The sequence below is a fragment of the Pelecanus crispus genome, chromosome 4 (genome assembly GCF_030463565.1).
Source record: "Pelecanus crispus isolate bPelCri1 chromosome 4, bPelCri1.pri, whole genome shotgun sequence".
Taxonomy (NCBI): domain Eukaryota; kingdom Metazoa; phylum Chordata; class Aves; order Pelecaniformes; family Pelecanidae; genus Pelecanus; species Pelecanus crispus.
In genome coordinates this window covers 29273412-29293801 of record NC_134646.1, presented here as the reverse complement: position 1 = coordinate 29293801, position 20390 = coordinate 29273412, and the positions used below count along the sequence as shown (strand labels likewise).

Sequence of the window (20390 nt, the reverse complement as noted above, 5' to 3'; positions counted from 1 at the left end):
TCCATAAAAATAACATTGTGACAGAAGACACAGTCAACTCCCAGTTGCTGTCTAAAGCCACCTCCCAGCTGAGTAGCTGGATTTCCCCAAGAGGAGTCCAAGGAAATGAATTGCATCAAAGGGGAGGAGGAACAAAGTCAAACTCTTCTGACAAACTTCAGACTTGCCAAATTCATTTGGCAGTCCATGTCTAGGGGATTCACAGCAGACACAAGTATGCGATATCCAAGAAAGGTAGTAACGTAGAAAGAGTAGTGATTACATAAATACACATTTGGCTGAGGCAGCTTAATTTGCCTGATGACTAAAACTGGCAGACATCACTACACCCTCCTCAGACAACAGCTTCTCCCTCAGGAGAACATTTGTGGAACACCACCAAGGAGGGAAGGGAAGCAAGTCTGCTGCAAAAAGAGTACAATCCTTGAAGCAAGGTCAGACGATTACAGGTAACAATGAACACTCAGGTAGCAAAGTCAGGCATTATAAATGTGGACTATTCCCATGAAGCTGGCTGAAATGACTTGAAGTCTTCTGGAGAGACATTTACATTATGATGGACTCTTAATTACACAACCACTTTCTACTTTTATTTGTACAATTCTTGCCTAATTCAGCAGATGGGATGAACGCCTCAGGAAAGAATAAAAGTTTAAGAGGAAAGCATGAAGTCTACAGCAGAAAACAAACCAGTCAAATTTCACCTATACCGACACAAAAACATTTTCTCCTTATCTTAAAGTATAAAGCCACAAGAAGTGCTCCACAGGTAGACACCATCTGTCCTGTGAATAGGTTTTAATAACCAGGACAAGCATTTTTTTCCTTTAACTGGGTTGAAAATATGGAGAAACACATTCAACTGTGAATTTTACAACCGTCTTTGCTGTCCTTTTCACCTAGTATGTCCAGATCTGCCTAAATGGTATATTTAGTGATACAGTATCTCTATATAGGCTTTGAATAAAGCTGCAGCCTAAAGCTCCTCGACAGACTTGTGGGAAACAGAATTGCTGAATCAATTCTTTAACAACTATTTTATCAGACTAATTTATTTCCTTTAAATTGCAAAGTGAAATATGTGCATGCACTTATAAGACCATCTTTCCTAATTACATTTAAAAATTCAACTTTATCTACTGTATCTGGTAACAACTATATTTCATGTCAGACATTTTCTCACAGGAATTTTCTAATGAACTGTCAGTCAGCACAAGCTAAACACCGCTAACACCAAGCTGTCAATCCTTCTACCGAGTCCTCCTCACACCTCCTCTTCATACCACCATCCTGCTACAGATACCTGTAGTTTGGCACCAGACTTGAGTTCAGACAGCTCTTGAGGCTGTCATAACCCCTGAGTACCCAAATCTTGCAGATTCTTTTGAACCTTTAACACCTTTCCTACTCCTCTCCACAACAGTGTTCCAGCTGTTGTCTACCACCTCAGTGACTACTCTCTTCGCCTCAGCCTGGCCAACTAAGAGAAGACACACAAGATGCAGGCCGACATTTCAGACAGGATGCTTAACATTTGTCCTGACTGCTGGCTTCAATTCCCTATTTAGGCTTTATTACGTCACTGTAGCATTGGTTTCCATCTGTGAAGAATGTGAGAAGGAACAGTAGGTAAAAGAAAGGAGAGGGCCCACTTAAAACCAAATCCTTTGAGTAAGGTTAGCTACTCTCAGAAAAAGTTTATGGCACTGACAGTCTCTTAGTAATTATTTGCAAATATTCAACAAATTGTGAACAGGAAGTAGTATCCAACTGAGATTTTGATTTCAGATAAATTAAGTTGCAGGTAGTCACATCTCAGGACAGCTACTTACAATATCTTGTTGAATTTGTCGTCTGCAATTTTTTGTTTGTTTTAAACAATGAAAGAAACATAAGGATTATCCCACAAACCAAAATTTCCATGCTAGTAATACTTACTACTCTATGGGTGGGGGGCTCTGTGTGTGTGTGTGTATACAAACAGGACAATTAAAAAAAATAGCCAGGATATCCACTGGGAAAAGCTTAAGACCAAATAGCGTATCACATATACAAGACGCTTGTTTCTTCCCCTCAATTACCCTTCTTGCTGTGATCTATTTACTCTTTTCCAAGGCAGACATGGTATATAATGTCTAAAAAAAACCCCCTTACTCTTTCTTAAAAAAGGCAAAAGCTCTACTTTAAGCACAGTGCCAGAGGGTAGCTAAAAATACAGTTACACTCTTGTGTAACGCTCCAACAGTTTCGTCAATGTACTCATGGTTTTAGAGGTAGTGTAAGAAATTGTATACTGACCTTGGCACTGAAATTGAGAACTGTGTTCACATACAAAGATGAACTGCCTGTCATTACTTCAAAAAGGTAAGAATTATCAGAAAGATACACGCACATTTTCACACACACACATCCCCACAAGTCTACACATGCTAAGATACTGAGCTTACTACTTGTTTCACCTGTTTTCCTGCAAAGAAAAGGATATTTATTTTAGCATATCTTAATTTCAAGCATGAATCTTGCCTTAGACTGGTCGGCTACAATAAGTTGTTAATCAGGTAAGACTGCTTAATCAGCAGGCTGGTAATAGGAAAAAGAGTACTTAAGCTGAAGTCTGAGGTCTCCTTGCCTCCCAGAAGTTTCTCTGACAACACCCTAAATTCTTTACTTTCAAAGTACTTATTCTTCTCACTCCATTAATTTTCAAATAGGCCTGGGAATTGCTAAGCCATATGCATTTACTGCTCTTAATAAGAATTTAATTTTTTTTTAATATTAGGAATTAAAGCTGCTTAAGCATTCTCAAATTAGAAGTCAAGCTTTAGAAAGATTAAAGCACTCCAGCATATGAGGCTGGCACAATCATAGCTCCTATCTATTTTTCCATTAGCCTGTAATCTCTTACAAGCATTTTATCCTGGCTATTAAATGAAGATATAATTTTTTTTTTTTTTTTTTTTTTGAGAAAATAAGCAAGTATCTTTAGTTCTGCTGAACCTGAACTTAACAGTCCCATCTGATAAACACAGGAGCTATAAAGCAACTTTTTATCCATGGAAAGGACAGCTTTATCTAAGTAGAAGCAGGGTTTCCCCCCTTTTGTCTTTGAAGTTGGCAAAACTTATTGCAGCAAATTTAATAGGGAAGGAACTTCAGCCTGAAAGTCAGTATAATTAAAATCTGGTGTTCAACTAAAATAATCTATTCAAAGTATCAAAGTCCTTCATGAAGAAACATGCTTCATGGAAGATGTCATTCCCTATTTTCAGAACATAATGTCTTGTTTCTGAAATCAATGTGTGCAGGTATATCTAGGAATACGACAACAAAAACATTTTAATACTAGCTTAGAAGATAACGGTTTTAAAAGATTTCTGAAGAGTTGATCAGAGAAAGAGACAACAGCAGATTCACACAGCAACCACAAACAAATGCAGCTCTGAATCAAGGGTCACACTAGTTTACAGGAAATACATTGCTGTTTGTGCTTGTTTTTACTTTAAATAACCATAATAGAAGAAAGCTAGTATATTTTTTACAGTGAATTCCACCTAGATATAATACTCAATGTCACAGTGCCATCATATAAACTTTGGGATAAATATATTTATATATAGTAGCACTATTTGACCAGCCGGGTTAGCTCAGTTGGTTAGAACATGGTGCTAATAACGCCAAGTTCACAGGTTCAATCCCTGCTCACTGCAGGGGGGTTGGGCTCGATGATCTCTCAAGGTCCCTTCCAACCCAAAGCATTCTGTGATTCTGTGATTCTATTTTATACCAATTAAAATATAGCAGTCAGATGAAAACAACTGGTAGAAAAGAAGAGGGAGAATAAGCACGAAGAACAGGACTCTTCAGGACAGATTTGTAGGCAAAGCCACTGCTATTGTGTTTTTATCAAAAAAGCAGTTTTCACGACAGGCAGAGTCAGTTTTCAGGAAGCATCTGAAAACAATGCCAAATAAGAACACTGGATTTTAGCTGCATCATCCAAAAGGACTTTATGACTGAAACCAGTCATTACCAGCATGTTTGTACTTAGTAGTTTCCATGCAAATGCTTTTGTTTATATCCTTCATAATTAAGTAGATGAAGGCAGTACTTAATCCCCTAGGAACACTGTCCTTTGCATGTTTATTTTTGGTGGGGTGTTTTTGTTTGTTTTTAAACAAGTAGAATGACTCCTATTGCTCTCTTGAATTTTGATGGCCTGATAAAAAAAAGGTATGTATCTCCTGTACCAACTGAGAAAGAATGATGCTTAAATCCACTGTTACTGACAGAAAGAGGCCTATACAGGCAGGGAAGTATTCTAATGATCATAAATAAATATTAACCAAATACAAGTCTTGACACAATCCCTAATCCTTCTTCCCCTCTGCTCCCCCACCATTTTTTATGACCATTACTAGCAAAGGGTCATACAAAAAGGCTTCAATGTTTTTTGATGTTCAGTCAGGACCACTTATAAAAAGGAGGAGCAGCCAAACTTCCAGATTTTAGGAACTGTTTTCTAAAATTTTTCAGACACTTGAGAGCCACTGTTCTCTACACCACCTCTCCAGAAAACTCATTCTTACTCTTCAGATTCAGTCCTCACTTGCCATCATATTCTGCTTCTCATATTTCCAAGTCAAGACATTGGTGTCTACCTTCTCGATGCTCCCTATCTCCCTCTACTTCCTATTTCTTAAGTTTGCTCCATTTAATTTTGCAAGTACATTTTGCAAGCTGTACTCTTCCACCTCCTCCACCACCCTGACTCCCCGACAAAGCTCCCTGCTCCAGAACCCACACCTTAAGGAGTGTGCAAACAGCAACTTTTAGCCAATTGTCATTCACAAACATCCTCCAAATGTCTTCATACACCATTGCAGGCAGTCTAGGAAAAATGTAAGTGAACTCTGTTGCCAAAGTAGCCCATTATTAAGGAAACATTTCTCTCTTTCTCCCTGGAATAACATAATTGTGTGAATAAGCTGAGTCAGCAGAGCAGAAAGACAAGTTATTCCCTGCATGCAGCTAGGCAGACGTGCTGCAAAGTCTCATCAGTTATTGCCTCTGATATGATAAAACAGGTAAACACTCCTCACCACTGCAGGGAACCCTTTTAAAATACAATGCCAAGCCATAATCCAGTCATGCCTGAAAATACCCACAAGATGCTTTAACATGAAATAAAACTTGAAGTAAAAGCAGCAGCAAGAATGATCTTGCAAGCCTTCCCCCCTTTCCATCGGTGCCTCTTTTCCTCTTGACAGATGCTCTCTCCTTGACAAGAAATTGTATTACTTGGATAAAAAAATATTACAGAATCTTAAGAATACGAAGAGTCAGAGATTCCCTTGCCCTCTTTAAACACAAAAACAACAGGAATTTAATATCACATCTCAATGCAAACTGCAACTGGAAGGGGCATTTCCTTTCCCTCACAATGTGATCGTGTATGTCACTTGGTGTCAGAGACCTTGGATTTAGACAATCCATCTTTTTTCAGGATTCAACCGCAGCTGCTATTTATCCATGATTCCTGTTTTCTGAACTGGCATTAACAATGGCAGCACAGCTCTGGGACATTTTCAGTTATTTACCACTGTGAAGCCTGCCAAAGAGCAAAACATACCGTTAAGGTTCTACCTTAACTGGCGACTATTAAGAGGAGTGCTGAATTTGAGTAATTGTCAAAAAGTTTGAAAATATGATTAGCCAGACAGTTACCCTGTAAGCTGTATGTGCTTTTCACATCAATCTCCTTGGATTTCTGTACCACTGCTCATTTTAGAAACCCAGGCCCAAGCTTTGGTGAGATATATGTAAGGTATCATTCTTGCATCAACAGAAACATTTAAGCCCATCAACCTAAAATGTGTTAATTTATGTTTGCAGGATGGGCTCTGTGACTAACTTTAGCTGCACGTTCAACTTTGAAATCAGTATGCGCTCTTTCTTCTAGTTATGCTGTCACACATACTTGAAAATCAGATTTTCCACTGGTGACAATGGTAGATGAGCAAATACATATAGCTAGCTGTAACAATTTTACTAGGACATTAAGATGATGTTGACACGATCACATAGGCGACCAGCCAATTTGTACTAGGCTATCAACTGCAAGAATGCAGCAACAGCACCAGGCAAGACAGCTGCATTCAGGAAAGTCTTTTTCATCCTCTCACTGCACTTCCTAATAAAGTTAGAGCATAATGACACTGCATCCTGACTCAATTGAGAAAACACACAGCACTTAGCCTGGCCTGAGGTGCATTAAGAAAGGGATGCGATGGAATCCTGGATTCAAGGTTAGCCCAAGGTGGGCTCCTACAGAGACCAATATAGAGAAAAAGAATAGGGTAGGACAGAGGACTCGGGAGTAGAAGAAAAAATACACCTTAGGCCTTTGATAGGAATAAGTATCTCCAACATAATACACCCCCTCCCCATGTCATGAAAATTCATTTTTACTACATTTTCTCAATAGCATGGTTACACGGCGCTGTGCTCTACAACATAACTTGCGCAACAGCAATATATGGCATACACAGGAGTTAATGCATGCTGAAATTAAGAGTTGTTGTGAGTGGCAGGAGGTAGCTATGTCTGTGCACCTCAGCATATTTCTGTGAGACATAAACTACTAAGATCCTTGAGTTTACTTCTCTAAAACCTGACTTCAAAAATTTCTCCCAAACTCCATTGCCTTCTAATGGTACAAGCACACCCATAAAAAAAATATAATACCAAGTGGACCATTTCTCTCTGCAGTATCTAACTGTGCTGATCAGAAGCTGAACAAAGCATTGAACTTTTTAGACCCATGCTGGTACTAAAGCATATTTTTAGCACACTCCATGGGCTATTCTGAGTGTTACTTCTCTCCTAAAGTAAATTCACATACACACTGCACTTCTTTTTTGATAAAATATGGATTATTTAACAAAGTATGAAATAAAACTCAGCTACAGCTAAGTATTGAGTATGGCTGGGCAGATGTAACACTGGCCAGAGAGACTTTGGAAATTCTGGTTTTCCTCCATTTTTCATTTCAATATTTCAATAATTTACTTTGGCAAGGACTGACCTCAGACTGTGTTACCAGTGCTACCCTATGCATTTCAGACAATGTCTTCTCACAGAATACACTCCACAGGGGATAAGATTGAGCATAGAAGGGAAAACCAGAGTTGGCTCAAATCCAAACTATTTAACAGCTGTAGCAAACTGGAATGCACTGTTCTGTTGTGTTTACTCCTTTATTATGAGCCCAATCCTTTCTTTATCTGGTAAACAGCTCATTTGTCAACAGCTTCCACACCTTAAAGGATGGTGACAATAGCTGCGATATTCCTTATTCTGCCATACAGTGGCTACTGCTTATGATTTTTTTAAGTAAATTTCTTTTCTCCAGTAATATGGCAAAACTGGGAAAAAAAAAAAAGACAAATGAACCTCCTAATATTTAATTGATCAAAGGCTATCAAACCCAGAATCTGTTTTTAAAACAATTTCCAAATTGGGGGCAGGGGGGAGAAGAAAGAACATTCCTACAAGATGCACAGAGAGAACTGGCTAGATTTTTTTTTTTTTTAATTAATTTTACAGGTATAATTACCCCCTCCCCGCCAGCACATTTGTTAATCAGTTATGGAATCCCAATTGTGGGAGGTCAGAAAGGTCAAATACACCCATCTTTCAACTTCAAAGTGGGTATAATCGCAAAGGCTTGTGAGGAAGGGCTAGATGGACAATCAGTGAATCCAGAACCTGAGCCTAAGGCTGCAGCAGAGAGCGCTCTGGCTGCTCCGACTGCCCCATTTACATTCACAGCAAACACACACGTCCCAGGGAGACTCGGAAACCAAGTCTGTACAAAATATGTTTACAATTCTTAAATATGGTCTAAGTGAGTGTCTAACAAACTATTAAAGTCTCATATAAAAAATATTCAGATTATTATAAACACACTCCTTCAAATCTGCCTCAACTAAGAAAAAACACAGCACATTTGTTCCAATGAGTTTACATTCAATTAAAATAATTGCTATTTATATTACAACTTAAACAACCACAACATTCATTAGAGACTCTTAAATTAACAGTTAACATCAGTTAATTCCTAAGCCATATATTTCTTGTTTTATCCACTCTAGTAATTGATTTAATGCCTTATCTGCTATCAGAAAAAGTCCTAAAACCTAAGAATATACATTCATATTTTTAAAACCAAGCAGAGCAAAGAAAGTGCTAAAAAAGGCTTCCTTTAGCTCATTTAATCTGCAGAACCAAAGCACTGGAAGCAGACGTTTCCTTACACTCCCCACTTATTGGTTGCTGGCTGCCTAGTTTATGAGTATAAAAAAAAAAAAAACATTGAAAAGCTAGCAAATACACAGAGAAAGTTTTGAAGCTTTCACCAATTCCTAAAAATATCTGCCAGAATGTGATGAACTTATGACATGCCTAACTAAACAGTGAACTGTTTATTCACTCACAGGAGAGTGACATAAAAAAGTGCATTTTAACCAACTCATCTCAAAATTGACAAATAAATCCAGCTTCTCACTCAAGCTGTTGGCAGCTACAATCCGAAGAACAGAAGCATCAAAGGCACATGTAAAATAAATTAGAAACATTAACTCAGATCTTGATCAGTTAATGCTTTGCACAAGGTGAACTAAAGACAAATTTGAGGAACAGTTTTCTGTTGAGTAGTAGAACAATGAAAGAAGAAACCAAAACCAAATTCTGTACAAAAACAGAACAGAAAAATTCTGTACAAAAACAGAACACAAAACAAACCTGAAATGTGTCAAGGCAGTCAGAAGACCCTTAAGGCAGAATATATATAACAGCCGTTGTGAGCAGCATGGACTTTGCACCACTGCACTTGGACGTTTCCTAGCTTGCACAGTGGAACACAAATGTTGGTATACACTACTCATCATGCTTCTTTTAGAAGAATAGATGGACTTTACACACTGGTTATTCAAGGGCTTAATATAAACCTAGCCAATACATTTTATATGGACAAATATATCCTAGGTGCACACAGGAAATTAGAAGCAACAGAGCACTGGCGTATTTAGTGCAAATAGACCTGAATTACCATCTGTAGGCAGTCTGTCACACAAGCTACCCTTGATTATCTGCAAAGAAAAGTTACCATCGAGAAACCTTGCTCATACTATTTTTGATAAAAACAAACGTTTTTCATGTTTGTACTGTTTCATCAAGCTATTAAGTCACCTTCCTGCTTAGGTATTTCTACTTCATCAAAAAAGAAAAGCTGAACCGGACCGGTGGCATTTAAATCAGTGCGAAGATCAATAAGCATCTGATAGACTTTTCTCCAGTTGAATGCTTTCATTCCCATCACGAACTCACACCCTTGAAAAGAGGATTGGTGGTAGAAGACCAAAACGAAGGCATAATTGTATCAGCCTTGGGATTTCTGGGAGTCCACCTGCCACACCTTAGCAGACATTCATAAAGAAACTGCATAACTCTCCTGCTTTTAGAACCATACAGATAGCTGGAGAGAGTGTACATGTACTATATTAAGGGAGATACAGCAATAGCAGAAAATTGTTACATGATAAGTGTTATTTGTCTCTAACTCCTGGACATGCAAGAAAAACACTTTGGGAGTTTCCAGGGGATGAAGATAAGTTTCAGGAAGAGTAAGAAAAAAAACCCAAAAAACCACACATCAGTGTACTGGTCAAGAAAAAATTACAGACATAAATTTGACTAAACTGCTACTAAAATTTGGTAGTGACTTTAAAAGGGTTTTTCTGTTCTTATTTTTGACATTTTATCTTTCTCAGAATAAACATGCAAAACCACTTAAGATGTACATTCATTCTCTCTGAAACTATTTCCTCCTTGAGATTTTATCTCAGTAGAAATATGCTTACTGGCTGAAAGAGTAAAAGATTAAGCAACACAGAAGTCCAGGAGGGAAGAGAGCACCCAAGCCTATTTATGAAGTTGCAAATAGATGCCACTAACGTGAAAACTAAGCAATGCTAGTGATAAAAAGAGTCAAAACAGTTTTGGTTTACTGGCCACTGATTTAGGGAGAAATGTGCTCACCCAGGGGCAAATACTTCTCATGTTATTATTAACCAAAGCACCGTAACATGCAGATACACACAAATATTTGAGTAGCCAATAAAAAGTACTTAAAAAACTGAAGCAGCTTAGAAGGAAAATACAAATATAGGAGACAGCTGGTGTTTAGAATTAAATACATGAAACAATGTTTCAAGAAGTCATAAATTACCTTCAGAAGCAAACCCACAGCTTTGTTTACAAAGGAATTGTTTCCTACCCTACCCACCCTCAAATACATAGGTGACCCACAAATATAAAACTGGAGATACAAATGTAGTGCAAAGTGCTTGTCCAAATAATGACCAACTAAATAGGTGGGGAAACAGCAAAGTAGTTTTTTTTAAGAGCTAGACTGACCAGCAAGGACACAACAGTGTTTTAGGAAAACCATTAAAGGCTACTGTGGGTACTAAAGATTGAACTCAGATTTCACTGCTTTCAAGTAGGAAGAAAGTTTCCCCATGGCAGCAAACACCAGTAGAGGACATGTCTGAAGAAGGAGAGAGATAGTTCCAGGATTAAGGTCAAAAAAAAAAGAAACAAAACAACCCCAAACACATTTGGGTATAAATAGTGTATTTCACCAATGATTCCAATTTTTTTTTAGCAATGTTGCTCAAACCCCTGAGACATGTCATCTTATAAAGACAAATATCCAGAAGTGTAGAACTGGTCACAAGTGAGAGGTAGCTCATTAGTGCCTCACACTACACAGGATTTTCGAAGTCTGAAGTATGGCTCCTGACAGAACCGCAACATACTTAGCTTGTATGTATCTGTCTCAAAACTTGAATATGTTCACATATTTCTATATAAGTCACATAGCACTGCTCCATATGATGAGCTAAAAAAACACCACCCTACAGCAGTACCCAAAAGATCCAATACACCTGAGTTTCAAAAGAAGTTAAATCATCAGTAACACTGCAGTAAATGAAAAGCACTTTGCTGTTAAGTAGAAAAAAGCAGAAATGAAAGAGAAGGCAATAGAAGTTATGGTATTTATTTTTCTTCTCTATAACATACCAAAAACATTAGCTTAATTTCTTGGAAATTGTGGGATGAATGAGCCTAGTTACTGGCACTATAAACACACACAATTTCTGGTATGAAAATAAAATTACTGTCAGGAAAAAAACACCCCAAAAATTTCTCAGGAAATGGAAGAATACTGAAAGAAACTTTGCTTGACCCAAAATAATAGATTTTTATCTTTGCTACAAATATAAACCTTTGTTCTATTTACCAGTTCAGTAGACCATTGCTTCTTTCTCCCATCTCCCTCCTTGCTATTTCCAAGTCCCTTCACTCTTGCTTTGACACAGAAAAACACAAGCACATCCTCAGGATAAAGGAGCCTTGCCTTTTTACTCTCTTGTCATATAACATTAAAGAAAAGCTAGCACATACACAAAAACATTTTCACTGTTAGCGCTGTCAGGCATCGGACCAGGCTGCCAAGAGAGACTGCATAATCTCTTTCCTTGGAAGTTTTCATGACAAAAAAGCCCTGGGCAACCCCATCTGAATTCAGTGTTGGGCCTGTTCTCTGCAGGAATTTGTACCTAAGGTCCTACCTGAATTAGTCTGTGAATGTGCAGCCCTTAGCTCCTTCAGAAGGTCTCTCTACATATCTCTAGAACAGCACAGCAGCAGTTGTGTTGGCTACAATTCCTGTATGACAACAACCAGTATTCTCCTGTCGTTTAATTTTTCTTCCTAATTGCCCTTCTACATCCACCTATTATTTCTTAAATAAGCTCTTTGGAGTTTCCTTTTGTTTTGCATTTGCATGTCAAGCACTTGGATTCCTGGATTTGTGGCTAAGGCTTCCAGAAAATACAGGAACAGAAATAAAATCAAAACTAAAGTAAAAAACAAGAAAATGGCTGAATATCAGACTCAGGTCTAAGGACTACTTAAAAAGTAAGATACACTGGAGGGACAATACACTTCTCAGTTTCTTAGTAGTTAGGAAAAACAGATGGAAAGACTAAAACCTAATGCCAAACAGATATGGCAGGTCTATATATCCTTCCCCTATTATTGTAATATACTCATGAATGAATTCTGATTGTAGAAGGAAAAAACTCAAAATAAAACTGTTTAATTTTTAAGAGACTGACTAGATTTCTACTGCTGAGAGGAAGGAAAGGAATAATTTCAAATCACCCCTCTTCAGATCATGTATTTGACAAGAGAAAACCATCAGCTTTTACTGGAGAGAGAAGGGAAACATATCTCTGCTAAACTGAGTATCTATTTAATGCAGATACACTCTTAGCCACTAGTTATTCTTTGCCAAGACAAACACAGGCATAACTCACATACTACCTTCTCAAAATAACTTGAGCCATACCTTTAACCTGACATGCAAAGATGGAAAAAGCAGCCAGAGCTGCCTGCATCACTTTCCAGTTACCTATTTCTCACTGGGAAACTGTTCTTTTTACTATTGTTCTCCTAAGATAAAGCCTGTTTGTAATTCTGCAGGTGAGTTGTGGACATTGGTCTGTTGCGGTAACTAACACCACAGAACTGAAAGAGCAGGATTTGGGAGAGGCAGAAATACGGCACAAGAAGAAATAATTTTATTGGCATGTACATCAAAGAAGCTAGAGTTCAAAGCAGTGAAGTTAAAAAAAAAAAAAAACCAAAACCCAACAACTTTTCAGTTAATTCTCATTCATTGCATTGGATTGTTTATCAAAATTAATAATATGGCATAGGCTGTAACACTGTGCACTAACTGACAAGCAAATCAGAACATCTAATGAATGTGTCAAACCCCTGCGCTTGGAAGTAACAACAAAAATGCCAGTAACTGAGGTTTGATGGGTATTTTCTTCCTGTACAAATTTTAAAGAGAAAAAAACCCACCTGGGATGGAGAAACATCCAATCTAAACAATTCTCCCCCCTCCAATTCCCAGGTCACTTACTAGGTCACTTCGAGGAGCTTCCTGATAATCTGCTGAAAAGCAGGACATTGAACTTCTTGTGCAGTTGCTCTCACTGGCTTGCCGTGGAGGTTGTGCATATTGCCTATATGTAGCACTCTTCGGGGTCCAGCGAAACAGGTTGATTGACTCACGAACACAACGCTCAATATCAATCTCTGATCAGGGATTTAAAGAGAAAACAAGAAATGGAAGCGTGAAGAATCAGTAAAGCCAATTAACCTAGCTATGACGTTGCTAAATATACATATATCCATCTATACCTGTTTCTCTCTCCCCCCCCCCCCCCCCCTTTAAAGGGCATGTAATTTTCAAAACCATTTTGCCATTAAAAAAAACAGTTAGAAATTTTGTATTAAAAACTAGCAAAGACATTTTAAGCATTGACATTATCCCTAGTGAAGTATGGAAATCCATTTAAGAGAAGCATAACAGAACTTTAACCAATGCAGAGACAGGAGTATAATCAAAGCCTAGTCATTGTAAGGCATCTTCATTAAATATCTTTGCAAGTCAGACTATTGACTCTTAAATGTAAGTACATGCAGTACATCAAAAGTACACTTCATGCCATGTATGGACGTCAGGATTTTTGGATGAACTGTCTTATTTATCAGTTAAATACTGCTACAAGCCAGACTGAAAGCTTTCAGTTGTTGAACTTTGTGTGGCCTACCATTTTGACAAAGCTAAATGTTACCTGTTTCGTGGAAAACAGGAGTTCTCAACACTAGTTTGTCCTTGATCACAAACACAATGGATTTGTTTTAGAGCTTTTTTTTTAAACAAACAAAACCCAACAACAACAACAAAAAAAAAACCCAGTCCAAAACCCAGCCAGATATTCACAGTGAAACATTCTGGCTGAAGGACTGAAGCGCCATGTGTGACAAAGTATTAATTAACCTGGGAGGAAAGCAGACACCCATCAAATGGGAAGCATCCTAAAATAAGCTATGGTCAAATAAAATTATCAAAGCATAATGAAAGTTTGCACATTTTGCATAAGAAAAACACCTCACAAAAGTAAGCCTATTACAAATATAATTTTTGCAACACTAAGCATCCTACATGTATCTATCTTCTAACAAGATGTAACATAAAAGCCATTTACTCTTCTACCACTATAAAAAGACTGGTTAGTTTTGCATCTCCTGTCTGCAGTCTCATGAAGAGAAAAGTTATCCTAGCTTGCATGCAATTTATGACAAACCTAGTGTAGTGCGTCAGACAAACAACATGGGTATATTGGCACTTCTTGTGTCTGTCCCAAGCATCTTGGATGACTCATTACAGCACTCACAATTTAGAAGATTGAAGCATCAGCTTCTATGAAGAAAACAGAGGTACTATAGCCAAGCTTTATCTGTATATCTCTAATGGATTTGATGCATTGCCATCAATCATTCATTATCATCAATATATTTGATGCATTGCCATCAATCAGGGAGTTAGAAACCTCAATCATTAGCAAGGTGGTGAGCAAAAGAAGCTGAAACTGAAGCTTGGGGCAGAATATTCCAGTTGGATGAGATTATTTATTTTGTTTAAAGTCTGAATGAATGATGTGATCTATTAATCTCCCATTCAAAAAGCTGTCTATATTCAGGTAGGATACAACCTGCAGCATATACTTGACTTCCACTGAAGACAGCATGCTTCTGAAATTCTGAAAAATCTGGGACTGAAGCTGTGGTTTACCTAATTTTAATTCTAGCTCTAAAACCTTTTTGTGGATGTGAAAGTAAATCATAATTTTCCTTAACTATACCTGGTTCCCTAGCTACTTGGGATAATATTTGCCCGAGGTAAATGGACAATGTGGTGTCTCAACAGTAACTAACAATTTTTCATTCTGTGATGAAAACATATTCGATTTTTCATTTTGAACATACTGTAATGGAAGGTTGTTATTTAGTATCATTCCCAAGGAAAATCCACGCAACTGGAGAATTTTACACAATTTCTGAATTCAGGTAAAGACAGCAGACGCCTTTCACTGGTTATTATTCCTAGAACTCAGAATACGCTCTGAAGCATGGTCATTACAGTCACACTTTCTCTACATTTCTGAAGACTCATTTTATTTATAAAAAGTTGAGAATTTCAGTTCAAGACTGTAGTACATTTATGGCTTTTGTTTTTTCTGTAAAGAGCCTGCTATAACTGTGAGTTATGGCCCTGTCTCCTGAGATTCTTAGCTAAGGAAACATTAGTAGTACTTTTGTAATAAGTGAGATGAAAGCAGAATTTAGCCAGTAAAAAAAAAAATAAAATCTGAACAACAATAATTAATACCATGAGAAATATGAGCATCATAGCCTACAAATATCTGAAACTGAAAACAGAGAACTGGGGGATGGAATAGGAACGCTATGTGCAGTAGAAAGTCAAGAAAGAGCTGAAAGCAGAAATTGAGATTGACAGAGTTAAGCATTGAAACAGATAATCAAAATATTTTTCCTAGAAACGAGCTCTGTAATTCCAGAAGGAATCCATTCAGACAATTGGAAAAGCAATGGATTTCCCTAAAAAGGATAACCAGTTCTCACACATTAGGGTGTAAGTAAAAAATTTAGGAGTCTGTTCTGAGACTCTTGGCTGTTTGGTTTCTCATTTCTTCCAAGCAGCATTTCAGGAGGACATTGGCCATGCCTGAAAGTGAAATTCCATGGAACAAGAGGGAATTCTAAATGGTTTGGCAGGGAGGCCATCAAAAGCCTAACATCAATTTACAGTCTGCTGATTAATTGATCTGCTTCTAAGTAACGCAAAATAAAAATATAACAAGGAGATTGTGGTTTCCACAAGTAATAATAATAATAAAATGTACACATATAGGCACATGTATGCATATATATGGGAATGGTCAACATTTATCACCCACAAGGGAGACAAGACCATTGGCAGTAAAAGAATTTACTTGCGTTGTTTTAAGACAACATTAAATTGGTGTAAATAGTTACAGAGTATTTATTAGTCACACTGCATGAACAAGCTTCACATTTGAGTAACCTTCAATCCCATCTTCACCCTTTGTTTGAAATTTCAGTTTAAGAAAAATCACTTCCTGTCAGTAACTAAAATGCAATGCAATCTTTTGCAGCCTTGGTGGATAAGATCTTTTCTCCTCCTTTTGGCTAATAAGTAAGGGTCTGCTGTGCTACTTCGATTCTGATTTCTTCCCATGCCCTTTCAAACATATGACAAATGAGTCAGTCTCTGATTAAACGTCCATCTTTTCTTATCGCACAAGACTTTGCATTCACACAGTATTAATCTGGTTTATACTCTTTCTGCTCCCATGTAACTGTGTTACAAGCCAGAAAACATTAAAGCTTACACATTATTAAAAACATACTGTGGGTATGTCAGAAGTGCAATTATGTCCAGCCAGTGCCTAGATTCTTGAGTGGGACTACGAACAAGCAAAGAGAGTACCTCACCAGGATGCCAGACTACTTGTCACGTGCAAACAACTTAGAAGAACATCCTTCTGAGAGCAGGCTCTGCATAAATCTCAAGGCATCAGCAAGAAGCAAACAGAAACATTTAGAAAGGACAGGGAGGGCCTGCTCAACTCATGTACATATAACATCTCTGTGCTCTCCAAGGTCCCAGCACTGGGGTGTTTTGTAGTTTAAAAAGCACATGCTTTCTGTTTTTATTCATATAAATTATTTTGCTGGAAAATCTGTAACGAAAACATGCTGACATAACATGCTGTCCTTAACTGTGAAGTGTGCACTGAAAAAATGTAAGGCTAACTTTAAACATAATATAAATACTATAAAAATAAGTTCTCATTTCAAAATTTAGCACTTCTTCAGGCAGTCTGGTTTTCAAAAAGTGCAGAGCACCTGCATTTTAAGAAGTCAGAGTTGGCACCCAAGTACCTAGGAACTAAAAATCACAAGTTTCATTTTAAAACACTGGTTTTACGAGTTCTGGCTCAACTGAGCTCAAGTATTTCACAGTCAAGCAGCAATCAAGCCTTACAGGAAACAATTCCATGGCACCAGCTAATTACTCCACTACTTGTCATCAAAAGACCTTTCCTGAGTTTTCTAAATATGCAAATAATACGGGAATTGAAAAAGGTAGGGGTGGGGAAAGTAAACAAAAAGTAATCTAACAGTAATATCCTGCTTTTGCCATGGCCCCATCCTAATATTAAGCCTACTGAAATACTTTGCTCCTTTTCTGAACTAAACTCCCTGGTTGCTCTAAGACGTTATTCATTTTGCTCTGTTCATGCTAAATTATCACTCCTTACCAAGCCGCTGCCTGCCTCTGTCAACAGCCTCAACTGTAAAGGACAGCGCAGCCTGACACAGCTGCTTTTTAAGCTACTTATATCTAGTGTTTATTATTATAGATACAGGAGAGAAGTAGACCACACTTGAAACGGATGTTAAAAAGAAAGCATCAGTTTAAAGGCAATACATCTGTGACAAAAGCACATAAAATTTTTTATTTTTACAGCAAAACCGGATGTGCATACGTTGTTCACAGCAACTGAAAGAAAGTAACGGAGTAAAACATAACACGAACAGCTCTTTCTTAACGAAAATGTACACAGACCAAGTCTTTGTGTGCAGTTAATCAATTCCAGAGCCCTTTCTTTGAGTAACAGGACACCAGTTAAGAAATTTGGCCAAAGTAAACTGCTTCTGCGTTTTGGAAACAGCCCAGAATTATGGGCTTGGTTTGACCTCTCCATCACAAATAGTTTATTACTACCCTGCCAGGCAACATCAGCTTTCACCACACAGCCACATAAATAGGCCAGAAAACCTCTGCTATAAAAGCAGGGAAGCTGAACAAGTCAGTCAGTTTGATCTCATGACTCCTGCTCTGAGAAGAAAGAGAGGTGAAAGGCCATAAACCTCTTCTTTTCTGATGACATACAAAAAGATACACTAAGCCTAGATATTTAAAAGGACAAATCTAGGAAGAGAAGTGACATTTCTAGCCAACATCTCTGTATCTATCACTGCTAGAAGGTTTCTATAAATGAAAAGGTCAATGCAAAATTACTCTTTTATATAATTTATTTCATACATTACAGGAGAGTTGTGTTATTTCATTGTTTTGTGGATAGTAATTTGGTCTTACTTAGACACATCAGCATCTTGGCACAAAATGTCAAAGGCAACATAAATATCAGTCATTAATTTTAAAACTCTTCAGCTAATAAGATAGAAGTCTTTGCTCTTCTTTCTACATGGATGCAAGATGTGCATCTTTCAAGAGCTGCTGGAAGCACAAGCGCTGTCAATCTAAGAGCCATCATATTTTTTTTATGTAATACAGCAGGTGTACAGAAGTTACACTCAGCTAGAAAAGTGACTGCATGCAGAAGCAAATGAACAAACTATAGTATTATGTCTTCAGACAGATTGCATGTTGCACAGCTGTAATAAGCATCAATAATTTCAATACGGCATTGACAGGCTACCTTGTCTGAGAGCACATTACTCAACAATTCTTTCAGTATCTTAGAATAAAAAATTCTCTAGACAGTTCCCCACAGCCAATATTGTTTACTATCTCTGGACGATATTACCATTTTCAGTGTACATGCGACAGTTATCTTGCTGTTGGAAGGACAACAATTTAAACTATTCTTGAGCCTGAATGCTCACAAGTAGCCATTAGTGTGTAAAAATGAAATAGTCCGGGCCCTTGCTTGGTGAAAGCACATCAACTATCTGCATCAGGGTTCAGAAAAACTGGGAAAAGAAGGACTTCTCCTTTTATGTAATGAAATCACATGCAACGTCCAAAGAGCAGAAAAAGAATTTGTTGGTCTCTTGTCTTCATCCATAAAGGAGATGTTCGAGGACTGAGAAATTCAGAATGTATCCAGATAAAGAGTTCCGTAGCAGAGGGTGTTACAAAGATAATAATTCAAGTAGAAATGACATATCTGTGAGATACTGACACTTCTGCTGAGACCAACAGCAGGTATGTTTGCAGCCCGTGTATAAACAAAAGAAGCTGAGAGGAGAGTTATGGAAAGTACAACTATTACAGTACCTGCAGTTATGCGGTCGTCTGAACCAGTTCATGCAACACTTACCGAAGTACTGAGCAGAGAGAAGCAGCAGTAAACACTGTGAGTTATTCCCTGAGACATTAGACTGCATAAAGCACAAACATGAATCCTTTTCTTACTCATGATTGTAAAAATTGTTCTGACTCAGTAGTTTAGTGAAAAGGTTTCATAAAGAATGTCTTCCAGTATGGGAACATGATATTGTCCTGCAGTGATAAAGATGAGCAGGGAAGACGCAGAAGGATGGATGACTACAAAGAGTAAAGGTTTACTGTAAGTGAACCACCAAAGGCCACATGCTATGTCTTACTGAGAAAGAAGACCGAAATAGATTACATAAAGACTATAATGTCAGCTAAGCTCTGACAGGGAAGTAATGTTTTTAACAGTTTTATGAGGTGTGCCATGGCTGTTTAACAGCAGACACTTCTACAAACTAACAAAATGTTAAAGACATCTGGTCCTGCCCTAACATCAGGTTAGGATACTGGCCAAGAGCAAAAGGACATGAATGCACACTGTATAATGGAAATAGTCAGATGGAGGCTACTATGCAAAACCCGAGAGATACACAAGAATAAGGGGAAATAAAGCAGATCAGCAGAAGAATGAACATTATTTCATAGCTAGATGATAACCATCTACAGAAGATGCATAAAAGGACAGGTTTACAAAACTGCAGGGATCAGCTTAGGGGAGAAACTTGTTAGAAATACATGGAGATGAGGAACTTGTGCCACCAACACAACATCCAACATTCAATTTTTGAAGCAAAACCATTGTTTTGGCTTTTCTGTGTTGTACGGTTAGTTAAAATCTTTCTAACACCGACTCAGCAGACATTTAGCAATCTCAAATACTAGTGAAACTTACCTCCTTTATCCTAAAACTGTGTTTCACAGAAGTAATATGCAAATACTGAAGCTCAGTATGCATTAGTAAAGATCATGCCATCTAAGTTTCTAGCTGGATGGTAGATACACGACACTTCAGCTGTTTCCCAGACATAACAGGTATAAAATTGTAAAAAACTACAATCAGAAAATCTGACCAGACCAAATACGTAGGAAACTGATCAATCTCTGAAGAGCCATAAGTAGACAACCTTTGTATTAGCATAGCTCTCCTCTTGTTAGCCTTCAGGATATTTTTAAGGAAATAATATGAAGTAACTTAGAACTTCTGTTTTCAAAATAAGACAAAAATTCAAGTAACCCTCAAAAGGAGTACCTGTTGCCATGAGAAAAGGAT

General features: G+C 37.7%; 1 protein-coding gene across 5 annotated transcripts in view; it reads right to left on the bottom strand.

Annotated features, from left to right (window-relative positions):
• Positions 1 to 20390, bottom strand: part of TBCK (TBC1 domain containing kinase) — a 110312-nt gene that overhangs the window by 20922 nt on the left and 69000 nt on the right. For all 5 annotated transcript variants that reach the window (XM_009481633.2, XM_075709304.1, XM_075709303.1 and 2 more), the window contains one exon: positions 13061 to 13236. In XM_009481633.2, the coding sequence (XP_009479908.1) occupies positions 13061 to 13236 (176 nt within the window). The remainder of the gene's footprint in view (positions 1 to 13060; positions 13237 to 20390) is intronic.